The sequence below is a fragment of the Ixodes scapularis genome, unplaced genomic scaffold (genome assembly GCF_016920785.2).
Source record: "Ixodes scapularis isolate PalLabHiFi unplaced genomic scaffold, ASM1692078v2 ptg000005l_1___fragment_3__unscaffolded, whole genome shotgun sequence".
Taxonomy (NCBI): Eukaryota; Metazoa; Arthropoda; class Arachnida; order Ixodida; family Ixodidae; genus Ixodes; species Ixodes scapularis.
Window position 1 is genome coordinate 1,185,746 of NW_024609887.1, and position 20,744 is coordinate 1,206,489.

General features: G+C 41.8%; 1 protein-coding gene across 1 annotated transcript in view; it reads left to right on the forward strand.

Annotated features, from left to right (window-relative positions):
- The first annotated feature begins 2,320 nt into the window (after window positions 1-2,320).
- Window positions 2,321-20,744, forward strand: part of LOC120843995 — a 29,411-nt gene continuing 10,987 nt past the window's right edge. Inside the window, exons 1-4 of the mRNA XM_040210051.2 lie at window positions 2,321-2,384; window positions 4,057-4,059; window positions 18,985-19,076; window positions 20,522-20,632. Coding sequence (XP_040065985.2) covers window positions 2,321-2,384; window positions 4,057-4,059; window positions 18,985-19,076; window positions 20,522-20,632 — 270 coding nt within the window. The remainder of the gene's footprint in view (window positions 2,385-4,056; window positions 4,060-18,984; window positions 19,077-20,521; window positions 20,633-20,744) is intronic.

A 20,744-nucleotide genomic window follows, 5' to 3' on the forward strand; every position in this document is an offset into this window, starting at 1 on the left:
TTGGCTAGATGACATGACGCTTTTCAGGTCAATTTGCTCGATTTATTATTTATTTGTCTGAATTATACGCCTGTATCCAGAAAAGTGTACTTAGATTTGAAAACTCGTGCAATTTGCTACACGACACGACAGCCCATAAAAGAAAATTCTTAACCGGGCGCGGCAATAAACCAGTGGAGTATCAAATTACATTTTCTTTAATCTTACATTAACCAAATCTTTTTTGGGCCAATATGAATTACAGATTGCAGCTTTGCAATGACCTGTCGATTATCCAATAGAAACCTACAAATACGCATTAGTTGTGTAGCTGTTTTATTCTTAACTTAGAAATATTTACGCATCCTCCTCAATACTTTACACGCAACACTAGCACGCCACATTTATAATTTATTACCATTCTAGATTATACAAGGTGTGTAATTTTGATTCGGACAATTTTTTTTTTTTTTTTTTGTAAGAGGTGAGATTTATGCGTATGCCGCATTTGCCAGGTATGTATCAGGCTTGGGGAACATTAAAGGAGGGTATAATCGTCATGGCAAGTTGACAAAATAAATAAAATTCGTTAACTAAATTTTTATTATGTTAGCTTTTGGTGTCGTTGGCGCAGCTACGAATGACGCGCTGCCGAGGCAATGACAACAGAATTCAAACCACGACGTCACTCTCCAAAACGACATTTTGGTACGGTTTGCGGCGCTCTTCTTTGCGTGAAATATTTATATCGGGCAAAGAATCGTGACAACTTAACAACTAATATCTAAAATCTCGTTTAGATATTAGTTTATCATTTTTCGCAACACCGTCTACAATGGCGCTCGGAAAAGCGAGGCAGTCGTTTCAATTCTGTCATTACTATACCGCCATCTGTCATTCGTAGGCGCGCCGATGAAACAAGTAATGACGTAACAGAACTGATACTTCACTCTTAGCGTCCTCCTGAGCTGGGCTTGCTTAGCGCTTTGTGAGCGCTCAGCAATTAAATTATATGAAATTGTTTTACTTCGTCTGTCCGATAATAGTTGTCGCTAATTATAAATCACTTCCAACATGATAGTAATACCATTATTAACAAATCTTAACCAATTATTCAGCTTGCCATGACGATTATTTTAAACTTAGGAAGTCCGACAAGCGCGGTAAATACATAGTGTAGAGGTCACTCGTCTCTCTCACGTTCGTTTAAAAACATGTTTTAATGCATTAAAATCGACATTTGTATATTTTGAATATCAATCAGTATTTGAATAATATCGTATAGAAACCTTGTTTTAACACTTCCATAAATTCGAAACAATGGGTTCATTATCAACTATCTTTAAACATTATGGAAATAAAAAAAAATAATTTTAACGTATAGAGAGGTTCGCATCAGTTACTTAAAGGAACAAAAACCTCTAGATGGCGGCAGCACAATTAAATCATACCGTAGAGTGTATTGTCAAATAAAAATCACGGCCTTAAATTTCCTGCTGAAATGCATGGTATCTGATATCATGTACTTCTGTAATAATCTCCTCCAAAGAAAGCCAAGGAGAAAGGCAACACGAATGCATGCTGTGTCCGATCAAATTCATGTTTTGTGGCACCTGTATCAAAAATACTCTTCTATCAAACACCATTTGTCTGCTCGGCCCTCGGGTAAACGACTTGGTCGTATCATCGAATCCTGTGTGGAAAGCCCAACTTCGAGGCAGCACTGTAAACTTCAAGACTGCATCCGTCACATTTAAGGTCTGCAATATATGTACAATTGCGCTGTGCTTGAACAAAAGCAAGAACTGCGTTCGCCGCTTTCAGGATTGATGAGGCACCAATGCATCGTGTCTCAATAGTATGCACAAATTATTTGTCGTGTTTAAATACAAAACTAAAAAAAAAAATATTTTTTGTGATGGTTTATTTTAACAAACTCTTAAAAATAATTTCTTGTAGAAACACGAAGTTGTGAACTGAATAAATAAGTGGGAATTAAAAACTGCGTTTGTAATAATTTCGTAATACTAAAAGAACAAGAGAAAAAGTCCGAGCTTCTAATTTGTTTAACTGGTTGCAAAAACTGGCACTTCAACCAGAGGTTAAGTAACTTGCGGAGGCTAAACTACCAGTTGAAACAACTACTATTTCCTAAACAGTTTTTTTATGAAATTTCTAAGAAAAGCAACCAAACCGTGTTAGGAGCTCTTTGCACAACGCTAACTCGTGATGAGCAGACACTTTTTAGCCATTTAATCTTTAATTGTAAAGAAGGCTATAACACGTATTGTCTTTCAGGAGATACATACCTTGAGTTCCTCAATTCACCTGAAAAGTAGACATGATCAGGATGATGATCTCGCCACTTTCGATCGTACTTCTCGCTGCGTCAGGTCACATACATGGTAAGTAGCGTGCTGAATGGTGAACATTGTCTCCTGTTGATTGTTTCCATACATCATACGTTATTTCCCCTATTAAGTAGAACCACGATTAATTCCCCTGAGTTCCCTAAATGGCTTACTAATTACAGGGATACAATTTGAAGCTTGCTTTTAGTAAAGGAGGAAAATCTGGCAGTCAAAAAGCGGAGTTGATCGGGAAAAGGCATGTTGTGAGGTTCACGGTATTGCAGGCGTAACCGAAAAAATATATATATATATTACCCGCTACATGCAAATTAACGGAACGTGTTACCGTCCTAAGTTACCTTGCATAATAGACAGTTTTAGAATATCGTTCCGAAATCTCCGATACCCTTGATAACGATACACGGTAACAACACGATGCACGCCCAAAGGTGGCGGCCGAGTATCAGGTATTGGTATCAGAGTCATCGGTACGATTTAATAAAAAAATCTTATAAAACCACGTTACCTTTAGCGATAAAAAGTAAATCACGTTACATTTTACTCATAAATGAAACCTTTTTACTCTTTTGACGCAACAGCTGTGCATAAACGCCTTAATTCACGGAGCATTATGCACACCCAAAAATAAAACATAATTACCTTATCTTTTTTTACGATTTTGTTTTTGAAGGTATGTGGAACGAGTTCAAGAATTCGTAACTTGGGGCCTAGAACGCAAAAAAAATGATGTGCATGCTCAGTAAGTTTTCGGATGAAGCTGTATTGAGTAATGTAACTGCTCGATACAGCTTCATCTCAAAACTTACAGAACACGCATTTCATTTTTGTTTGTAAATTAAGCGCTAAATCACGAATTCTTGCACTCACTTCGCATACATTCAAAATCAAACCCGTAAAAAATAAGCCAATTTTATTATGTTCGTCAAAATTGCTCTCTTCGAAATACGTAACACAAATGTGTTATTTGTTGCTGTTGATAAAAATAAAAAATGTACAGTAGACCGTTACCAAACAAGCATTAGTTACCGGTAACGCCCTTACTTTCAGCATGCTACCGCCAAACTTTAAGTTTCATAAATACTTTTTAAATATTCTTGTATACAAACTGGTACCTCTCCCAAGTGCAAAGAAATATCGCATTATAAAAATCGAAACTTCAGTATCACGTTGCACATTGTTTTGTAGCACAATATATTAATTGTGTTGGGCTATGGTTAGGGTGACCACCCGTCCCGCGACTCGCGGGACTGTCCCGTATGGAGGACTCGTGTCCCGCGTCTCGCAAGAAATATCAAAATCTTCAAAATGTCCCCTATTTCCCATTGTCGTAACATTCACTACACAAAACTATGGCGCTTCCGAACAACGGGTTACGGGGAAGCGCGGAGGTCGCTGATAAACGTGAAAATCTCGATGGTATGCCAATTTCTATCCACGCACTGCGGGAAGCGACCGTCGTTCTTGCAGGAGACCAACGCGCATGCGCCGTTGTGCCTCTCCCCTTTATGACACAATATTGCAAGCGAAAATTGCTCGCCAAAAGTGGGAAATATAAACTATTGCAATTATTTGCAAATCATACTGTATCATGCAAAAGGGTTGTTGTGGAAAGATTTTCTTTTAGTGAAGACGGTTGCACAAGGCGAAAAATCTGCAACTCACAACGGTCGAAAAAACAACATAAGGTTTTAATTTTGTGTAGGAGCATGTTAGTATAAGAGTAAGTATCGACAAAAAACAAAAACCGAAAAATATTAACTGTTTCTTATTTCCTTTTGGCGCATTGGGGTCTGGTGCTGTCTGTTATTATGTTTTTAACTTACACACCTTTAATAAAATATGTACCGTTAGAATCAAACAAAAAGATATCACTGTTAGTGAAAATTATTTTAGATTAATTGCCGCACACAATTTTCAGGTGTATAATATCCGTTCGGACAGCACAGGATTTCGGGGTGTGCGTGTTGGTGAATTTCCTGTAATACTTTTTTCTTGAGTTGTGAAAATACCGTCCTCCTCTTACACCCCTCTCCCTGCTCGCTCGTAGACGAGTGCATGGCCGAATGGGAGCGGACTCCTATTCCCTTTTTTATTATTTTTTTTCAATATAGCCTTTACGTAAGTTCGAGAATCTTTGTCGCCTGATCAAGTCACGAATGCTCTACGCATGAAACGTTCTACGTCGAACCTTCTAGAAACCCACGCGGGTACAAAAGGTGCTCCACGTGGCCGGTCCGAGGTCAATCTCGCATCAGCGCTTGACTCCTGCGGTTACGCGGACTTTGACGTTTGCGACGCTACAATTTCTCTTGTGGTTTGTTTACATAAGTTAGTCATATTAAAAATCCAGTTTCTACAGTTTATTATCGGCTTCATCTAGTCATTGCTCCCATCTCAGATAGTATCGCTCACGAATATGTTGAAAAGCAGAGGCGATAGTTTAGAACCCTCAGAGATGCTCGATCTGGAGAGGTACGCGGTAGACTGCACTCTACCGTATGAAACAGAATCCCATCGACCATGCAGATAACTCTGAATCTATTTGTCAAGTAGTTAGGACCGATCGTATCACGAAAGCATTTTACCTGCCAATGAGCGCATCACCGGATCAAGTGTTTTATTTATTAAATCAAACTAAATTCCGTCGACCTGCTGCGTTGACCCAATTTCACCCACAAATTCTACAAACGCAATTAAATTTGCCTTCGCAAAATAATTTGACATAAAACCATAATCTTTCATGTTTATTCGTCTGAAAAAAGCGCATAATATGATAATGCATGACCTTTTATAAGATCTTGAAAAACGAACCGACCAGTGAAATGGGACGATAATTACTGGTAGGTATAGTGCTGCTGACCCTCCTTTCAATATTGGCACAACTAGTGAAAACTTTCACTCTGTTGGAAAAAACTTACCTTTAAGTGACCGATTAAAAATGAAATTTAAAGTCGGATCTAACACGTCGCGGCACACTCTTCAAATGCTTGGCAGATGTAGCAAGAACTGCTGATATGTTCCGAACCGCTAGTTAGTATGATCTTTTGTGCCGCTAGTTGGTGGTATATTCTGTGCCGATAAAGACGCTTCGCCAAAGCACGTTGCGACCTCAACTATTTGTATACAACAGATTATTAGACTGCTTGCAATTTCTGTGATAACGTAGCTCTTTTATAATTCTGTATTTCAACTCGCGGGAAAAGCAGTGAGTGTAATGACTTGTGATACCATATTGAAAAAAAAATAGCGCACAAATAAAGGACGACAGAAAAAGGAATAAAATTGATATGTGTATGTTTATACAGCCTAGAACTTTGTCTGCCTCACAGGGGCGACGAGTCTCCCAGCTGTAGATGAGCAATTTAGCCAGTGCTAAATTGCCGCTAGCCTGGGATCTTTAACGTGCACCATGCAGTAGTGATACACGACCGCACGCCGGTACGATGCTCATCCAGATCGAAGCGGGCAGGGGTGGGGTTTAAACCCAGGATCCCTGTGTTCTGCAGCACGAGTTTCGCTCAACGTGCTCCGAGCAGGTGTGCAGCCGAATGGACTACGCGCTAGCCCACTCATCAATCGATCCCTAGATGCAGGAACTGAAATCAGAAGGCAAACAAGCGCAAGCTTGCAACTCAAGTATATATTAGATGTTAAAAATAATAAATAAGCAGGAAGGGGGCACAGGGATGAGGAAGCCGACACTGGCACCAGGGAGGAAGCAAGGGCATCAAACGCAATCACCAGTCTTTAAACAAAAAAAACTGCAGTAGACACAGTTGTGCGGAAGGGTCGGAAGAAGAACAATGACTAGCACTAAGGTTAAAACTTGGGTCTGCGCGAGTTGGTTTATACTGAGTTAAAAATGTTAAAAAGCGCAAATAAAACAATAACAATGAATGCATAAAGATGACAGGACGGTAGCTAACTCACATTTGATTTTATTAGAAAAAAGTTGTTACTTATATAGACAAAATCGTTTGCCACACCTGCAATACAATCAATCACCACTCTCACGAGCAGTTAGCTATCTAGAAAAGTTAGTTCTTCTTGGAGCATAAAATTAAAAGGAAGACATGCTAACGCAGTTGTCATCCTTCCTCTTGATGTAATACGCCTCTACAATCTCTCTCTCTCTCTCTCTCATGGTTTTATCTTTCGCTTTTTTTTTAAACTTTGTGGCAGCCAAAAGAGGCTTACATTCTGCGCATCTCCTGCAGTAGTGAGCAAGGTGTCCTCCCGCATTGATGCGCACAGCCAGATTATGTTCCCGTGCCCTATCGTTAAACAGAGACCAGTTTGCCCCATGTAGACTTTACCACAGCTTAGCAGTATCTAATATACGACATTGGTGACGCATTCAGTGTACTGCACTGCGCGCTTCTTAGAGCAGAGCGCTTTTTTCTGCCGTGTAAGCATCGGACAGATTTTTGAGAACTTGCACGGGGCCGAAAAACAACGTTTACATTGCATCTGCTAGCTATCTTTTTAATCTATTGGGACACTTGATGCCAATACGGAATCACATGTACGCGTCTTTTAACTTTAATTGTCAGCTGCGCCCTTGAAGGTCCTTATGATCATGTTTTCTGACGACAATATTTTTTGGAAGTATAGCCCGCGATCCAAGAAAAGCCTCGTCTCTTACAAAAGTGCACATTCCAAACTGCTCAAGGGAGGCATATCCTTAACGTGTCTTCAGGCAGCTCTAGCAAAAAGTTGCAAACACCAGAGGGCTGTCAGGTTTGCTAAGGATGTAAAAAGGTTAAAAACGTAGGCTACCCACTTAACCTAATTTCGAGTTGCTGTGAGAGCCTACTTCAAACAAAACGAACTAACATATCAGGATGCAGCCAAAGAAATAAAGTTAAAAGACGTGTACAGGTGATTTCATATTGGCATAAAGTGTCCCACAACATTAAAAAGATAGCTTGGAGAGACGATGTAAACATTGGTTTCTTGGCCCCGTGAAGGCTCTCATAAATCCGTCCGATGCTTACACGGCAAAAGAAAGCACTCCGCTCTAAGAGACACGCAATACAGTAAAAAAGCTGATTGTGTCACCAATGGCGTATACAATATACCCTGAAGCTGTGAAAAAATCTACATCGGGCAAGCTGGCTGTTTTTTTAACGAGGTCACGGGAACATGATCTTGCTGTGCGCAACAATGCGGAGGGGGGGGGGGGGACATCTCGCTCACCACTGCCGGAGATCTGCTGACTCTAAGCCTCCTTTTGACTGCAACAAAGGTTGTAAAAAAGTAGAAAATGAAGCCGAGAGATATATTATACACCCGTATTACATCCAAAGGGATAGGTGACAACTGCGTCAGCATGCCTTCTTTTTTCTGCTAAGAAAGAAGTAACCTTTCTAGATAGATGCCTGTGAGAGTGGTGATTGGTTGTATTGCGGGTATGGCAAGCGTTCTTGTGTTTATAAGTGACGATGTTTTTCTAACAAAATCAGCTGTGAGTTAGCGCCCGTCCTGTCGTCTTTGTGCCTTTATTGTCCTAGTTTTGTTCGCGCTTTTTATCCTTTTAAATGGTCACTAGGGGGCGGCAGTGACTTCAACCCTTCTCGCTACTCTTTAAAAAATAAATTTCCTTGCCAGGTAAGGATACACAAGGCTGGCCGACAAAGCGTTCTTCCAAACTAAGATTATAGACGCACAAAATGTTTATCTAATATGTTTGTCTCTGTATTAGCATAATAGGGTAGTTTAATTTGAACTGTAAATGTGTAAAAGATATTTCTCAAAAACAAACGATGAACTGCTTGTCAGCTCTACTAATAGGCATTTCCCGGTAAAATAACGTACCATCGTTTTCTGAATGTGTGAAAAGAGGCATCAATATAACGCTTTACATTCTCTTTAAATCACGATAACATTTTGTGCAAATGACGTATCGCTTGAATAACGAGCTTCCTGGAATTAACGGCTTGCGCGAAGAAAACGAAATCCTGTTTTTAAAAAAAATGGGCTATTTCGTCATTATCAAGGAATAGCCGTTCATATTCTTTTCGGAAGAGCACGGTAACCAAGAAATATTTTCACCCTGGAAGAAACTTTGGAACTGTAGAACCCTATAAAGTGTTCTGCTTTACAAACACAAAACAAAAATGAAAACTGCGTTAGGAGACTAAATGTGCTGTGAAACATACTCAGTGCTCCAACACTTTTTGCATATCAAGAGCTGATAAATGCCTAAGATTTTCAACTTCCGAAGCCTCCTCGACACACGAAATAATACTTCTGGTTGCCGTGCACTGCCAAAATAATATTTTCGGAAATGCGGTAAACATAACATAGTGCTTGTTTTCCTCGAGACATGATCTGAAAGTGACGGGTGTTTTGCTGCTCAACGCTTTTCTCCTATTAAAACGTCTGTGCCACAATAGTTTGTAATGCAGTCTCAGCATCTTTGATAAAGCTAAAGAAATTTGGCTGGAAGCGCGGTGAATAAACACCTGAACACAACTCCCGCGCACAACAGTCATAGAGTAATCTTCAAGCAACACATAAAAGGGATCATGTTAGGTACAGCGCAGCAATTCGCTGTTCACAATTTCGTTTGTGCACTATTAGGCAGCTCACACTTCTAAGTTGAAAGCGCAGATGCCAAGCACAGAAGCTTTTAAATAGGTGAAATAGCATGCAGCAAAACAGCAGTCGCAGATTCTCCCATGGAATGCACCTGCGGGCACTGCTATTGGCAGCTCATGAATCAGACTGGTCTGGTAGTGTTCCAAAGCGCCTGATGACCTTGGCTGGAACACATTAGCATCTTATAATATGTAGATTCTCAAAACATATATGCCCACAAAGAATCAATAATACTAAAGTATTCACAAAAGCCTAACAGATGTTATGAATATACCTACGTGGTCCATCAAACGACACAACTACGTTGAGTATAAATTGTGAAATATTGTGGTCAATTGTTCCTTTCGTAACATACCTTGCTATTAACCTCTGGCACTGTAACGTTTTTTCTTGAGCGAGCTTAGAGAGTGAAAAATAACAAGATTAAATCGATGGCAATTCTTTATTAGACATAAAGATACGTCGGAAGCTCTTCCTTTTGCACCCGGGACTATCCAGATGTGGTCTGTATATGCAAGATAAATATGTATGTATAACCACTGGTTCTTGCCAGTGTGTTCAAAAGTGCAACAGAAGTCTACACATACCTACAATATCTGAGGGAAAGTTAGTAAGTCTCAAAGGGCCAAGGCTATTTTTAGAAAATGGTGCGGCATACCAAATTGAATTGCTGTTTTATTTCTCGGCAAACTTTCCCCCGACATTTACACACTTATCCCATCTCTTTACCAGTCTCCCATTACGCCCTACATAAAATTCTTTCGGCTGATGTCTTACCAACGTGTATAACTCACATTCTACATCCTTATATGTCGCGATACATTTGCCGCCTAGGTGAGTTTTTTAGCGGACAAAGCAAGTGATAGTCACTCGGGGCCCAGTCAGGGGCTCGAAGGCAGATTTTCAAGATATTAGCGCCCAAATTTATCGATTGTCTCTTGGGTCAATCAAGCTGCTTCAAGCGTGGCATTGTCGTGATGTAGCAAAATGCTTAGTCAATATGCTCGACGCTTCACTTCATTTCGGAAAAGTGAACAAGCAACATCCTGTGAGAATCCCAAAACACTGTAAGCAAACATAGCCTTGCCAGCTGATGAAGGGATTTTGAATTTCTTGGTTGAAGGTCAAGAAGGAGACTTCCATCGTATCAAAGCACGCTTAGCTTCGGGTTGTTAGGGAGGAACCCAGAATTTATCCCCTATAAAAATCGTGTTAAGCACGTGTTCCTCTTTGGCTGGCCGAAAAAGATGATGCATGGACAGGCTAAATCGATTTTGTTTTTTGTGTGTTCTCGGTCAGCTGTCTTGGCACTAACGTGAGCACACTTTTTGGAAGTAAGACAATACGCATTATGGTGGAGACTAAACCATGAGAACAGCGTATTTCAGCTGCTATTGCTACTCTCTTGTCGACTATAATCACCACTTCTACCCGCCGCACTGTTTGTTGCTTGTGTCGCAATCTTAACAGGACGACCAGTCTGCTCCTCATCAACAGCATTTCACCGCCCGTGGGAAAGTTTTTAAAACAAGTTGTGCTTCGCTTTACTCGATAAACAATTCTCGCCGATAACTGCAAAAAGCTTTTTCTGAATATGTTTTGCAAGAAGCCCTTTCGCCCGCAAAAAAAGGACGCAAAACAGGACACGGATTTTGTGCATTGCGCAAGCAGGCGCATTTTTCGAATGTGTTTTTACCTCTCTGTTTTGCTTGGCAGACCGCCGGATACGCACTCGTTTTTGTGCAAAGCCATCATTTATCACTTTTCTCTTGCTCTTCTTGCGTACACTCGTTGAGCACAGTTACCATTTTTAAATTGAGCTGCGCATGTGTGCGAATGTTACTTAGTCACTGCACAGTGAATATCATTAAGCTGGATTGTGTTTCCACCTATTCACGTATTTGGAAACTAGTCACTACCTATATCAGATATTTTATATATGTTTGTGACTTACTGACTTTCACATATATAAGGAGCATTCAGGGTTAATAAAGAAACACTAGCTCACCTTGTTCAAAAAACACCACCTTGGCCGGTAGCGCAAACTGCCCCTTGTTCAATGCATCCTTCTTTGGTTATTACCGTCGCATATCAAAAGCCCGATTTTAGTCTAATATCAACCTTGAGGTGCTTACGCTCAAGATTATTGTCCACTGTTAACATCCGTCTTTCCTACTCACAGCTATTTCCGTACTAGCTCAGTTTTTAGAGTGCTCAACTAGTCTTGAGAGTTCCCGGTTTCGATACTTACACCATCTGTACGTTTTCGGCGGCACAAAGTAGCCTAGAGGGCGAGAATCGCACTCCATTTCAGGTGGAGCTTTATACTTACTTAAATTATCCACACCGTGGGTTCTTCTCTTAAAGGGGCCCTGCAATCATATTTATGAGTCTACCTTTTTGCGGTTTCCACGTCTCTGGGTGTGCGGGCTAGCCAGCGGGCACGGAGAAAGTAACTAAATATCAGTGCGTCATATTTTAACCGGACGACGCGGAAACCTCCTCCACCAACGGGGGCGACCTGCGGTACCGAAAGTGCGCGATATGTGACGTCTTTGGTCCAGACTTACGACTGGTCAGAGCCGCTAAAAGCTTCTTTTTAGTCGAAATACAAAATATAAGTGGCGCGAACCGTTTCAAATATTTATAAAAGTTGTTTTTGTTCACTATTTTAGATAGGAAAAGAAACAAATGCAGTTTATAAAGTACGGAAGTAAGAAATGACCCGCCGACATACCCGCCACAAAGCGGTGCAAAAGGTGGCGTTTACTAGAAAGGAGTAGCGGGATCAGGCGCCGACACGGAAAGGTCCCGGATCTACGCGGCGGCGCTGCGGTCGTGGGGACTGAAGGACCCGACCGGCTCCGAGCGTTCTGAAGGCCTTCGGCGAGCAGCTCTGTCTGGGGGTTTGGCCGTTTCGCGGTATGGCAGCGCGAAGTGGCTCCCATTCTTAAATGATCTTTACCCCGTGTATGCTGTCGTTTGTGGCCAATGAAGTGTCATGCCGAATTAGTTTTTAATCGCGCAGAAAATGTAATGCGAGCCGCCCTGGCTGCCCGCTTCATGCAGCCTAGCCAGAACATGCTTCAGTGGCGCCCTCTCGAGCCGTCGACACGGAGTGCGGCAGCCGTGAGCGCTCGCTGAGCTTACTAGCCCTCCTCTAGTTCACGGCCCCTTAAGTAACCAAGGACGTCATGAAGGGGTTATTTTTTATTGTTTTTTGTAATTTTGATTGGCCTATAACTTTTAAAATAAAGCGAATTTCGAGAAAAGAAACGTTTCATTAAGTTACTACGTTCAGTGCGCTCAGGTTCGGTGCAAATTAAAAATTAGTAAAAAAAAGTCATTGCGGGCCCCTTTATATCACTATATCTAGTGGAGCATCGAAGTCGCACAAGTGTTGTGGCCCGTCGAAGCGTCCGACTACTACGGCGGCGGATGCCTCCCGGGAAGGGAGGGACAATACGTGTCTCTTGCCACTCAAATGACTGTCCGTCACAATGAGAAGGCAACGAACTGCGCTGGCTGTCTGCTAGGAAACCATACAGTTATCAACGAGCGGCCAATCTGTGACACTTAGAACTGCCCCGCCCCCCCCCCCCCCCCCCCCCACACACACACATACACACAACGCCCACTTGAGTGTGAGTGCATGGCAAGCTCTTTACCAGACATTATGATGCCTTTGGGTAGAGCATCGCCGACCAGAGGAGTCCGTAACCGGGGCTTACCCGGTTACGGACTCCTCTTTTTATTCAGGGGCCAAAAAAGAAACACCGGCCGTTCCAAGAACGGTTATCGTCTACCAGAGATTTCACAGTAAAATAAGCCTCTCTTAGTTCGTCATGCTGCTTCTTGACTCCATGTTACAGTCGCCATTTCCGAGATAAGCCGGACACCAGTGGCCTGGCCACACTATCCAACAGGAACCCAGTCTCGACAACACGGCATAACACAGGCGTAATTGTACAGGAGAGACAACAGAGACAGAAAGAGCCGTACACGAGACCGCAATAAAGGCAGAAAATTGTGACAGAGAAATTCAACACAAAACAAAGATAGGCATCAATACCTCAACTTGTCATCAGCAGCCAAGAGCAAAGTTCTGACCTTGGTTGGCTGGTGCTTGCACCGCGAAAACCTGCATGTATCAGAAAGAACCCAGTCTGAGTCGGACTAGGGTGTTTTGCAAAGGAGAGATAACATAAGGCTAAGGCAAAATCCACTACACACGGGAGGCGGAATCCAAGAGGAATGAAACACAAAACTAAGATAGGTGGGGAATATCTAACCATCAAAATACTTCCCCTGGGACGTCAAGCACAAACACTGCCGTTGATTGGCAGCAACTTGCTAAGAATAGCTGCACATATCAGAAAGTACCAAGTCTCGGTCTAACACAGATGCTTTGGCCGGACAGAGACGACATAAGCCTGATACGAGCCACAAAAAGCAGGAAATGAAGTATGTGAAAGATGAAAACAGACCCAGGTGGAGAGGCTGGTTGTCTCTTTCACCTTAGTGATATGGTGTGACTCACCTTCCTAAACAATGCTACCTCACTTATGAAAAAAACAAAGAGCGTTTGACTCATTTAGCAGAGTTTGTGATATCTGCACACAAAAAAAGTCAAACTTAGTCAAAAACAGTTTATTTTTTCTTGTAACGTGCGACAACCGAAGCTTGCGTGGGCAATGTAACACATAATATAAGCCCAGAAAGTCAGGCTAGTTCGCTTTGACGCAAACACAGTGCCTCGACTAACGAATACGGTTTTGTTCTTGGTGACTAATCATATTTTGAGGGAATAGTCAGAAAGGGAGCACAAAAAAGAGCATAACGAAAAGCACACTCTACACTTAATATAAACAGAACGCTCAAAGTCGGCCGCACCACTCCTTCCTTTATCAATATTCAACGCCTTACACCTTTATAAGAATGTGGTCGCTCCCTATCCGTAAAATGCCGTGCGAGGACCCACCCAAAATTTGGAGACAGTCTTAGAAAATTGGGGGTGGGCACTTGCTAGGTCTAAGAGCGAAAATGCATGAGGGGTGCATGGTCGGAAAACCTTCAACGTTTTGCATCAGCGCACATGTGCAAAGCTTCCCCATTTTAGATGTTGTGCTTGGAGAAACAGCTGCTTGGGGAACCATTTCGGTTTTCTATATGAGCACAAAATTTAAGGATGGGCGTTTTACTATGTCTTATACTTTTCTTTCAAAACATATCAAAAGCAGTGGGTTTGTCCTTATTGTGGCACGGGTGCATGCTCAATATTTTATGGCAGACAACTAGCTTAAGAGTAGGAAGTTTTAAGGAACCGTTTTCACCTCCGATCAGTCAAGCCTACGAACGCTAAGCGACGTGCCAGATATCGGTCATCGCTGTGATCAGTAAAAAGCGATCCACCTCGCAGAAACAGGAGTGAGGCTGGAGATTTGAGCGAAATGAACCACCTTCGTGTGGTCGAGGAATGGGGAATAAAGTTATTGCTTATGTAGATTGCAGCAAATGAAAATAAAGCCAATATAGAATTTCCCTTGCAGCCAATAGCTGCAAAAGAGATTCACATACCTTAGTAAACAACCTGAAAATAAGATCAAAGTAGTAACCGAGTCAATGAAAAAATTGGTGACTGAGTGGTTTGAGCCATGAAAGTTCGAACTTACCGACCGTGTAATTCTGAGTTCAAGTCCTCCTGGAGTAATTTCGTTTTTTGCATTTCCCTAATATATTTCGTTTTATTCCTAGTCGTAAGGCACAAGCGCGTAAGGTGAGGTCACCTGACCCCCTGAGTTCACGAGGATCACGCGACGTTAGGAGGGTCACGAGGCCTCTCGGTTACGCCAAAGGCGACGCCGACGCCGCTCCGAGGGAGGAGTAGCATGCAGAATGAGGAGGTGAGGAGGAGGGAGAAGGGATACACCCTCCCCTCAGTACCCTTTCCTCCTCCTCCTCAAAAGATGCACCCTAATTCGGCGTTACATGGAGTTGCAAGCGGCCTTCATTTTTATCTCCGAAATTCAACAATGCATACCATACAGTATTCAAGTAGCTGTTGTTTACATTTAATTAGAAAGCATAGATACAGTCGTTTCCAAGACTCAAGATCCACTTGCTTAAATCAGCTGGCTTAGACATACCTTCATCTGCAATAAAGGTGCAATAGCACTTTATGGGGTTGACGGGATGGGCCTTGCTCGTGTTGGTTGCACCATAGAGGGCACCGAACGAGGAACGGTGCTGAGGAAGGAGAGAACTTGTAAGCAGACTCAATTAAAGATTTACCACCACACAGTGTCACGTGACGTTATCTGTTTTATTCACTTGACATCAATTTCGCTCCTAAATTTAATGGGGAAACGGTATTGTTGTATAGGTCACATGACGTCAAATTCACTGCTAAATTTATTGAGGAAACTGAATTGATGTACAGAATATGTGACCCTAATAGCCTCGCTATATTTAGAGGGGAAACAGAATTAATGCACCGACCCCATGAGGTTCATGTTTCCGCTAAATCAGTCAGGTCAGGAAATTAAGTTTGTGTTTAGGTCACGTGACGTCAGGTGACATGACACGTTTTTCCCCGCCAGATTAGCGGCAAATGCACGGACCAACGGACAGATCGACGGACGGACAGACGGACGGGTGGATGTACAACATTTTGGGATTATGGGGGGGGGGGGGGGGGGGGGGATTCGATAAAACAATCAAAGAAAACAAGTCGAAGTACAAGATATGATGCATCGTTAAACTCACGTCCTCGCTTGTATCATTTAAGGGTTCTATAGTCCCTGGGAGAAAAGTTAAATGAAGCTTTGGTTGGGGCTTGCTAGTACATATAGATTAAAAGGTTAAAGGGCGCGAACTGAAGCAGGCCGAAAAAGACAGGTACGACAAGGACAAGCGTCCACTTTCAGTTGACTCAATATAACACCAAACATAAAACAAACTGTCGATCACCATCAATATAAACCCCCAAGAACCATCACTAATCCCGCAGCCGTCAAGAAAACAACTTCTTTGTTTAGCAGATAAAGGGACGGCATGCTTACGCATTTATCCGCATCTTCGCAAGGTGGCCACCCGAATTATTGCGTACAGCAAGCTTGTATTCCCGCTCTCTTTTATTAAAATTTTTCACGAAACAAATTTTTCTTTCGACATTACGTTTTGTTTAACATCGCGCGGATTATTCGTGCTGATCAATAATACAGCAATTCATACTCGAAGCCTCATAAACATGGGATTGTATCCACCTGCCTTCACGCAGCCATTACAAAAACTCTGCCAGTATATTCTGTCAATCAGTTTTGACCATGAGGTTACACATTTGAAGGGAGCCGATTACCCGAAGTGATTAGTATAAAATGTGTGTAAAACGCTCCTACAGAAAATTAAACACGAGGGCGGCGACAGACGAAGACAGACAAGATGGCAGTGCAGCTGGTTCAATATTTGCATAAGGTGTCCCACAGTTTAAAAAAGATGAGCGCTAGGCAGAGGGTTCATGTGGTGTTCTCATTCCCGTGCAAACTTCCTAGGATGTGCTCCAGGATGTAATAACAATAGTTTGTTTCGTGCTCAAAAAACATGTCACAAGAAACACCGAATACGCGGCTAGGGTGGTATATGAGATTCCTCTCTGTTGCGGCAAAGTTTACAACGCTCAGACGGCCGATGTTTTAATGAAAGAGCACGGGAACACAAGCTTGCCGTACGCAATAATTTGGGTGGACATCTTGCATAGCACTGCAAACGATGGAGGTGTGAGCCAATTTTAAAACGTACAAGGTTTCTCAAAAGCCGGAGTACGACCTCGGTTTTCTGCAGGGAAGATAAACCCAAAGCGCTCCTCTCCCGTAAGCTGCGAGGGGAAGCCAGGTTGGGGCAAGATAAAACGTGGAGAGGATATAGGAAAGGAGGTGGCGGGCAAAAGTTGAATGCGCGAAGTGTATGTCGGCTTTGAAGGAGAAGACGGAAAGTGAAATGGTCGAGGCTTTCGGTATTGAAGAAGCTGCTGAGAACTGCGTAAGCATGCCGGCCCTTTTTCTGCAGAACACAGAAGTTGTGTTCCTTGACGGCTGCGTGTGATTATTGCTAGAAACTTGTATCCTGTTGCTTGAGGGAGGAAGGTGGGGAGCGTTGTATTGGTGATGGTTATCAACGGTTTGACGATGTTTGCTGGTATATTCAATCAGTTGGAAATTGAAGCTTGTCCTTGTCACACCTGTGTCTTCTTCGACTTCTTTCAGTTTTCAGCCTTTAACCTTTTAATCGATAAATGTTTATTCACCAAGAAAATTTGTTTTTGTTAGAGAATTAAGGGCCTTTAAAAATGTTAGGTCAAGTTTGTCGGAAAGTTAGCTTGTGGCCTTCCCAGCATAGAGGAACGACACAGAGCCAGGATTTCGAAAGAATGGAACTATTTTTAATGTTAGATAGACGGGACAATTAGTGGAGCACTGAATATTTCGGTGTGCGGCTGCCTATAGCTGGCGTTGGCCCAGAAGCCCGCCTAAGCGCTAGACGTGGCGTCCGTATATATGGGGCAACGCCCAGCTGAAATCGCTGGTTATGACAGTAACTGGCGTCTTCGAGGAGCCCACAGTGTAGATATAAACTTTGAACTTTCTTGGCCAGAGACTAGGTATCTCGGCCCTAATTCGCAATAGCTAGGTTCAAAGTTAGGTTTTGCCGCGAGTAGTCTGGTATTCTTCTGATATCATTAGGCCTAAATTGCCAAACCAATACCAGAGTTAGGCTTCACTTCTTGTTTGGTTTTTATGTGACGAATTCGGGTCGAAATTGGCAAAACAATTATCAGAGTTAGGTTTCAAAGATAATTTGTAGGTTAATGCACGGCAACAATGACTCTTGCCTGGCAATTCGGCAATTATGTTGCAAACCAAAGCGAGTGAAAATATGTAGTTTGAAAAGTGATATCACCCTTTCTTGCCTAGATGCATCAAGTCGAAAGGGAAGCTTGTCAGACATGGTCTTTGAGGCCCAGCTTCCGCGAGTAGGCGAGATTTCATCTCGCGAGCTATACAAATGCCTCAGAAACGAAAGAGAAAATACCCCTGGAACTAATTACCCCTTTTGAACTAAAGCCCCATTAGGCGCAAGCTAGGCAACAAGGATTACCAAGCTTGCCCAAAGTTAGGCGTTTCCCTGGCCTTCTACCTGGGCTGCTTTTCATGAAGGGAAACCTCTCCCCTCCCCCCCCCCCCCCCACACACACACACACGCCAAAATAAAAGGGCGGGGGAAACTACAGATACAATAATATCGAACGAACTTCCAACCAGCTATTTCTTCCCAACTGCTAAATTACAACGTGTCCCCAAACATTTAATCTTTTTTTTCTTTTAAACCACATAGGGAACTATGCATCGCCTAACGCCCTTCCTCCGCTCAAGCGTAGCGCTAGAGGTCAAAACCAGGCGGCCAAGTTTAAAAAATAACTGGTATTTTTAAAGTTTTTAAAAGTTATTACAGTTTTTCTGAAATTTTCAATGGGAAAATGAAAATACCATATTTGTCTCTTTTCATTAGCTGGCGCGATAGCATGTATTAGAACGCTCAGTCGGCCGCCGTTTTCCCATTGAATATCTCAAAGAGTCACATATAAATTTTGAATAAGATAACGGTCAGAGCTGAAACTTTGGCATCTGGTTCGGACCCCGAGTGCTACATTGGGGCGGAGAATGAGCGTTCGGTGATGTGTAGTTCGATTTGGCGGCGAAAGATACCTTGTAAATATTTTCGGTCACCTTGTACATCGCAATCACTCACTACATTGTTACATTATATTTTTAGTCGCACGTCTTTTGGTACCTCTGACTACTAGTTTAAAAAATTAGCACTGCTGGATAGAGTTACCTATACGTAGCTCACGTAGTACACAACATCCTCTAACAACGAATTTGAAAATTAAGCCTGTGAGCCCTAAACTTTGATTTATGTTTTGATGTGATAACGTTACTTTATAGTAAATAGTGCAATGTATATATTTTTGCAGCACAATTGGTGCAACTGAACCCTAACCCAGACACATGCAGTATGGGACTTGGAAATTACATCAGTACTATATGCTCGAGCCTCAAAGCCAAGGTGAGCAACTGAGCTGGCATAAAAACATGATAGTTTCTCGGAATGTTAGTGAAATCGGCGACGAGGAATTCGGAAGGTTTTCTCCGAGGACTCCATCAATAATGAGCTGGAGCATTGAAAGGCCTTTCGAATGTTTCGAACGTGCTTCATTGATCATCATTTATTATTTTTTTAAAGTTCTGAACAGCCAATTTTACGAAAAAGAATGCTTGTGAAGGTGCTTATTTTAGCTTTATTTTAGCCTTTTATATTTTTTGCCCGTATGTACAACGCTTGACTGAGCGTTATTTGATATTTATGTAGTATTTTATATAACAATTTTTCTCGTTGCTGGTAAAGATAGGCTTAGACAAGGAAAATTAATAAATATTTGTTTCTCCTTTTCAATGAAACAACTCCATTGAGCGTTTATGTTATTGCTATATTTGTTACTGCTTCATAAAACGATATATTGTGAGAAACGACGCTCGGTATGCTTTTTTAAAGAATGTCATGAAGTGTACAGACCATAAAATATATAAATTACGGATAACAAATATTTAAAGATAACTAAAATTTATATGGCTATTTTGATAACAGGAGGACAATGGTCAAGAAGTGAATCGAAGAAGTTTTATCTTAGTTTGTTAGCGGTTGTCGTATGACAATTTTTGCAGGTTGACCACGCCTTCGTTCCGCAAGTCTAGTAACTTAAAGGCACAATGAAATGAGTTTTCATTCTCGTTGCAATTAGACTTAGCATATTTCTTGATGTCGTTTCCTCAGACTAGCTAGAAATTATAAGTGTTCTAAACAGTTTTCACAGCACAAGCTAAAAAAACAGGGCCATTAGGAAAAGCACGGCGATGAAAATCTCTAGCAGCTAAAAGTGAGTGAGAACTGAAATGTCGTCGTCCCAATGCCAATAACGCATAAAGAAAAACATCGGCCACAATATCACATTAACTCGAGGCATTTGGCTAGATAGTGCTTTTCTCGGACGGATACGCAAGGTCAAAGTACTGGCTAGGGCCATTTCTGCTACTAGGGAACGTTCTGCAGTAATGACAGATGTCCTGCCCCGTCCTAGCGAACTTTTTGATAATGAGTTATATAAGGGTAGATATAAATAGTGTGTCTTCATTTCGCCGTGATATTAGTCGTTGAAATTCATTTATTGACAAAAGATTTCAGTGTCTGCGTTATAGTAACACACCCGAGTTTAATTATTCTTGGAATAGAAAAACGCATTTAATTACAAAAATGTTTCGAAACGCCTCTGCGTCTTTTTTACACTAATATAGACTGATGCCTAAAATTTACATAAGAAAACAAGGTATGTTTCAGAATATAATATCGTGCAAAATAAAAGTCGTAAATGCCGTGAATTCTAATTATCGAGGTGTGGTTACTTTTAAGTGCAATTGAGTGGTTTGATAATATTTTGCTGAACGTTCCTCTTTCAGTTAATTAGCTTTTCTGGTTGCTCATTTACCTGTGAAGGAAGAAATGATCAAGATCAAACTACAAATACTAAACATTATTTGATGGATGGCTTGCCTTGTGGACTGTGTAGGGTATGTAATAATCAAATATCTAGACTACACGAGGGGGACTGAAGAAATCTGAAGATATCTCGTCTCCGGCAAATTCAATATTTTAAAGTTTAAAAACATCGTTACGGGGAGG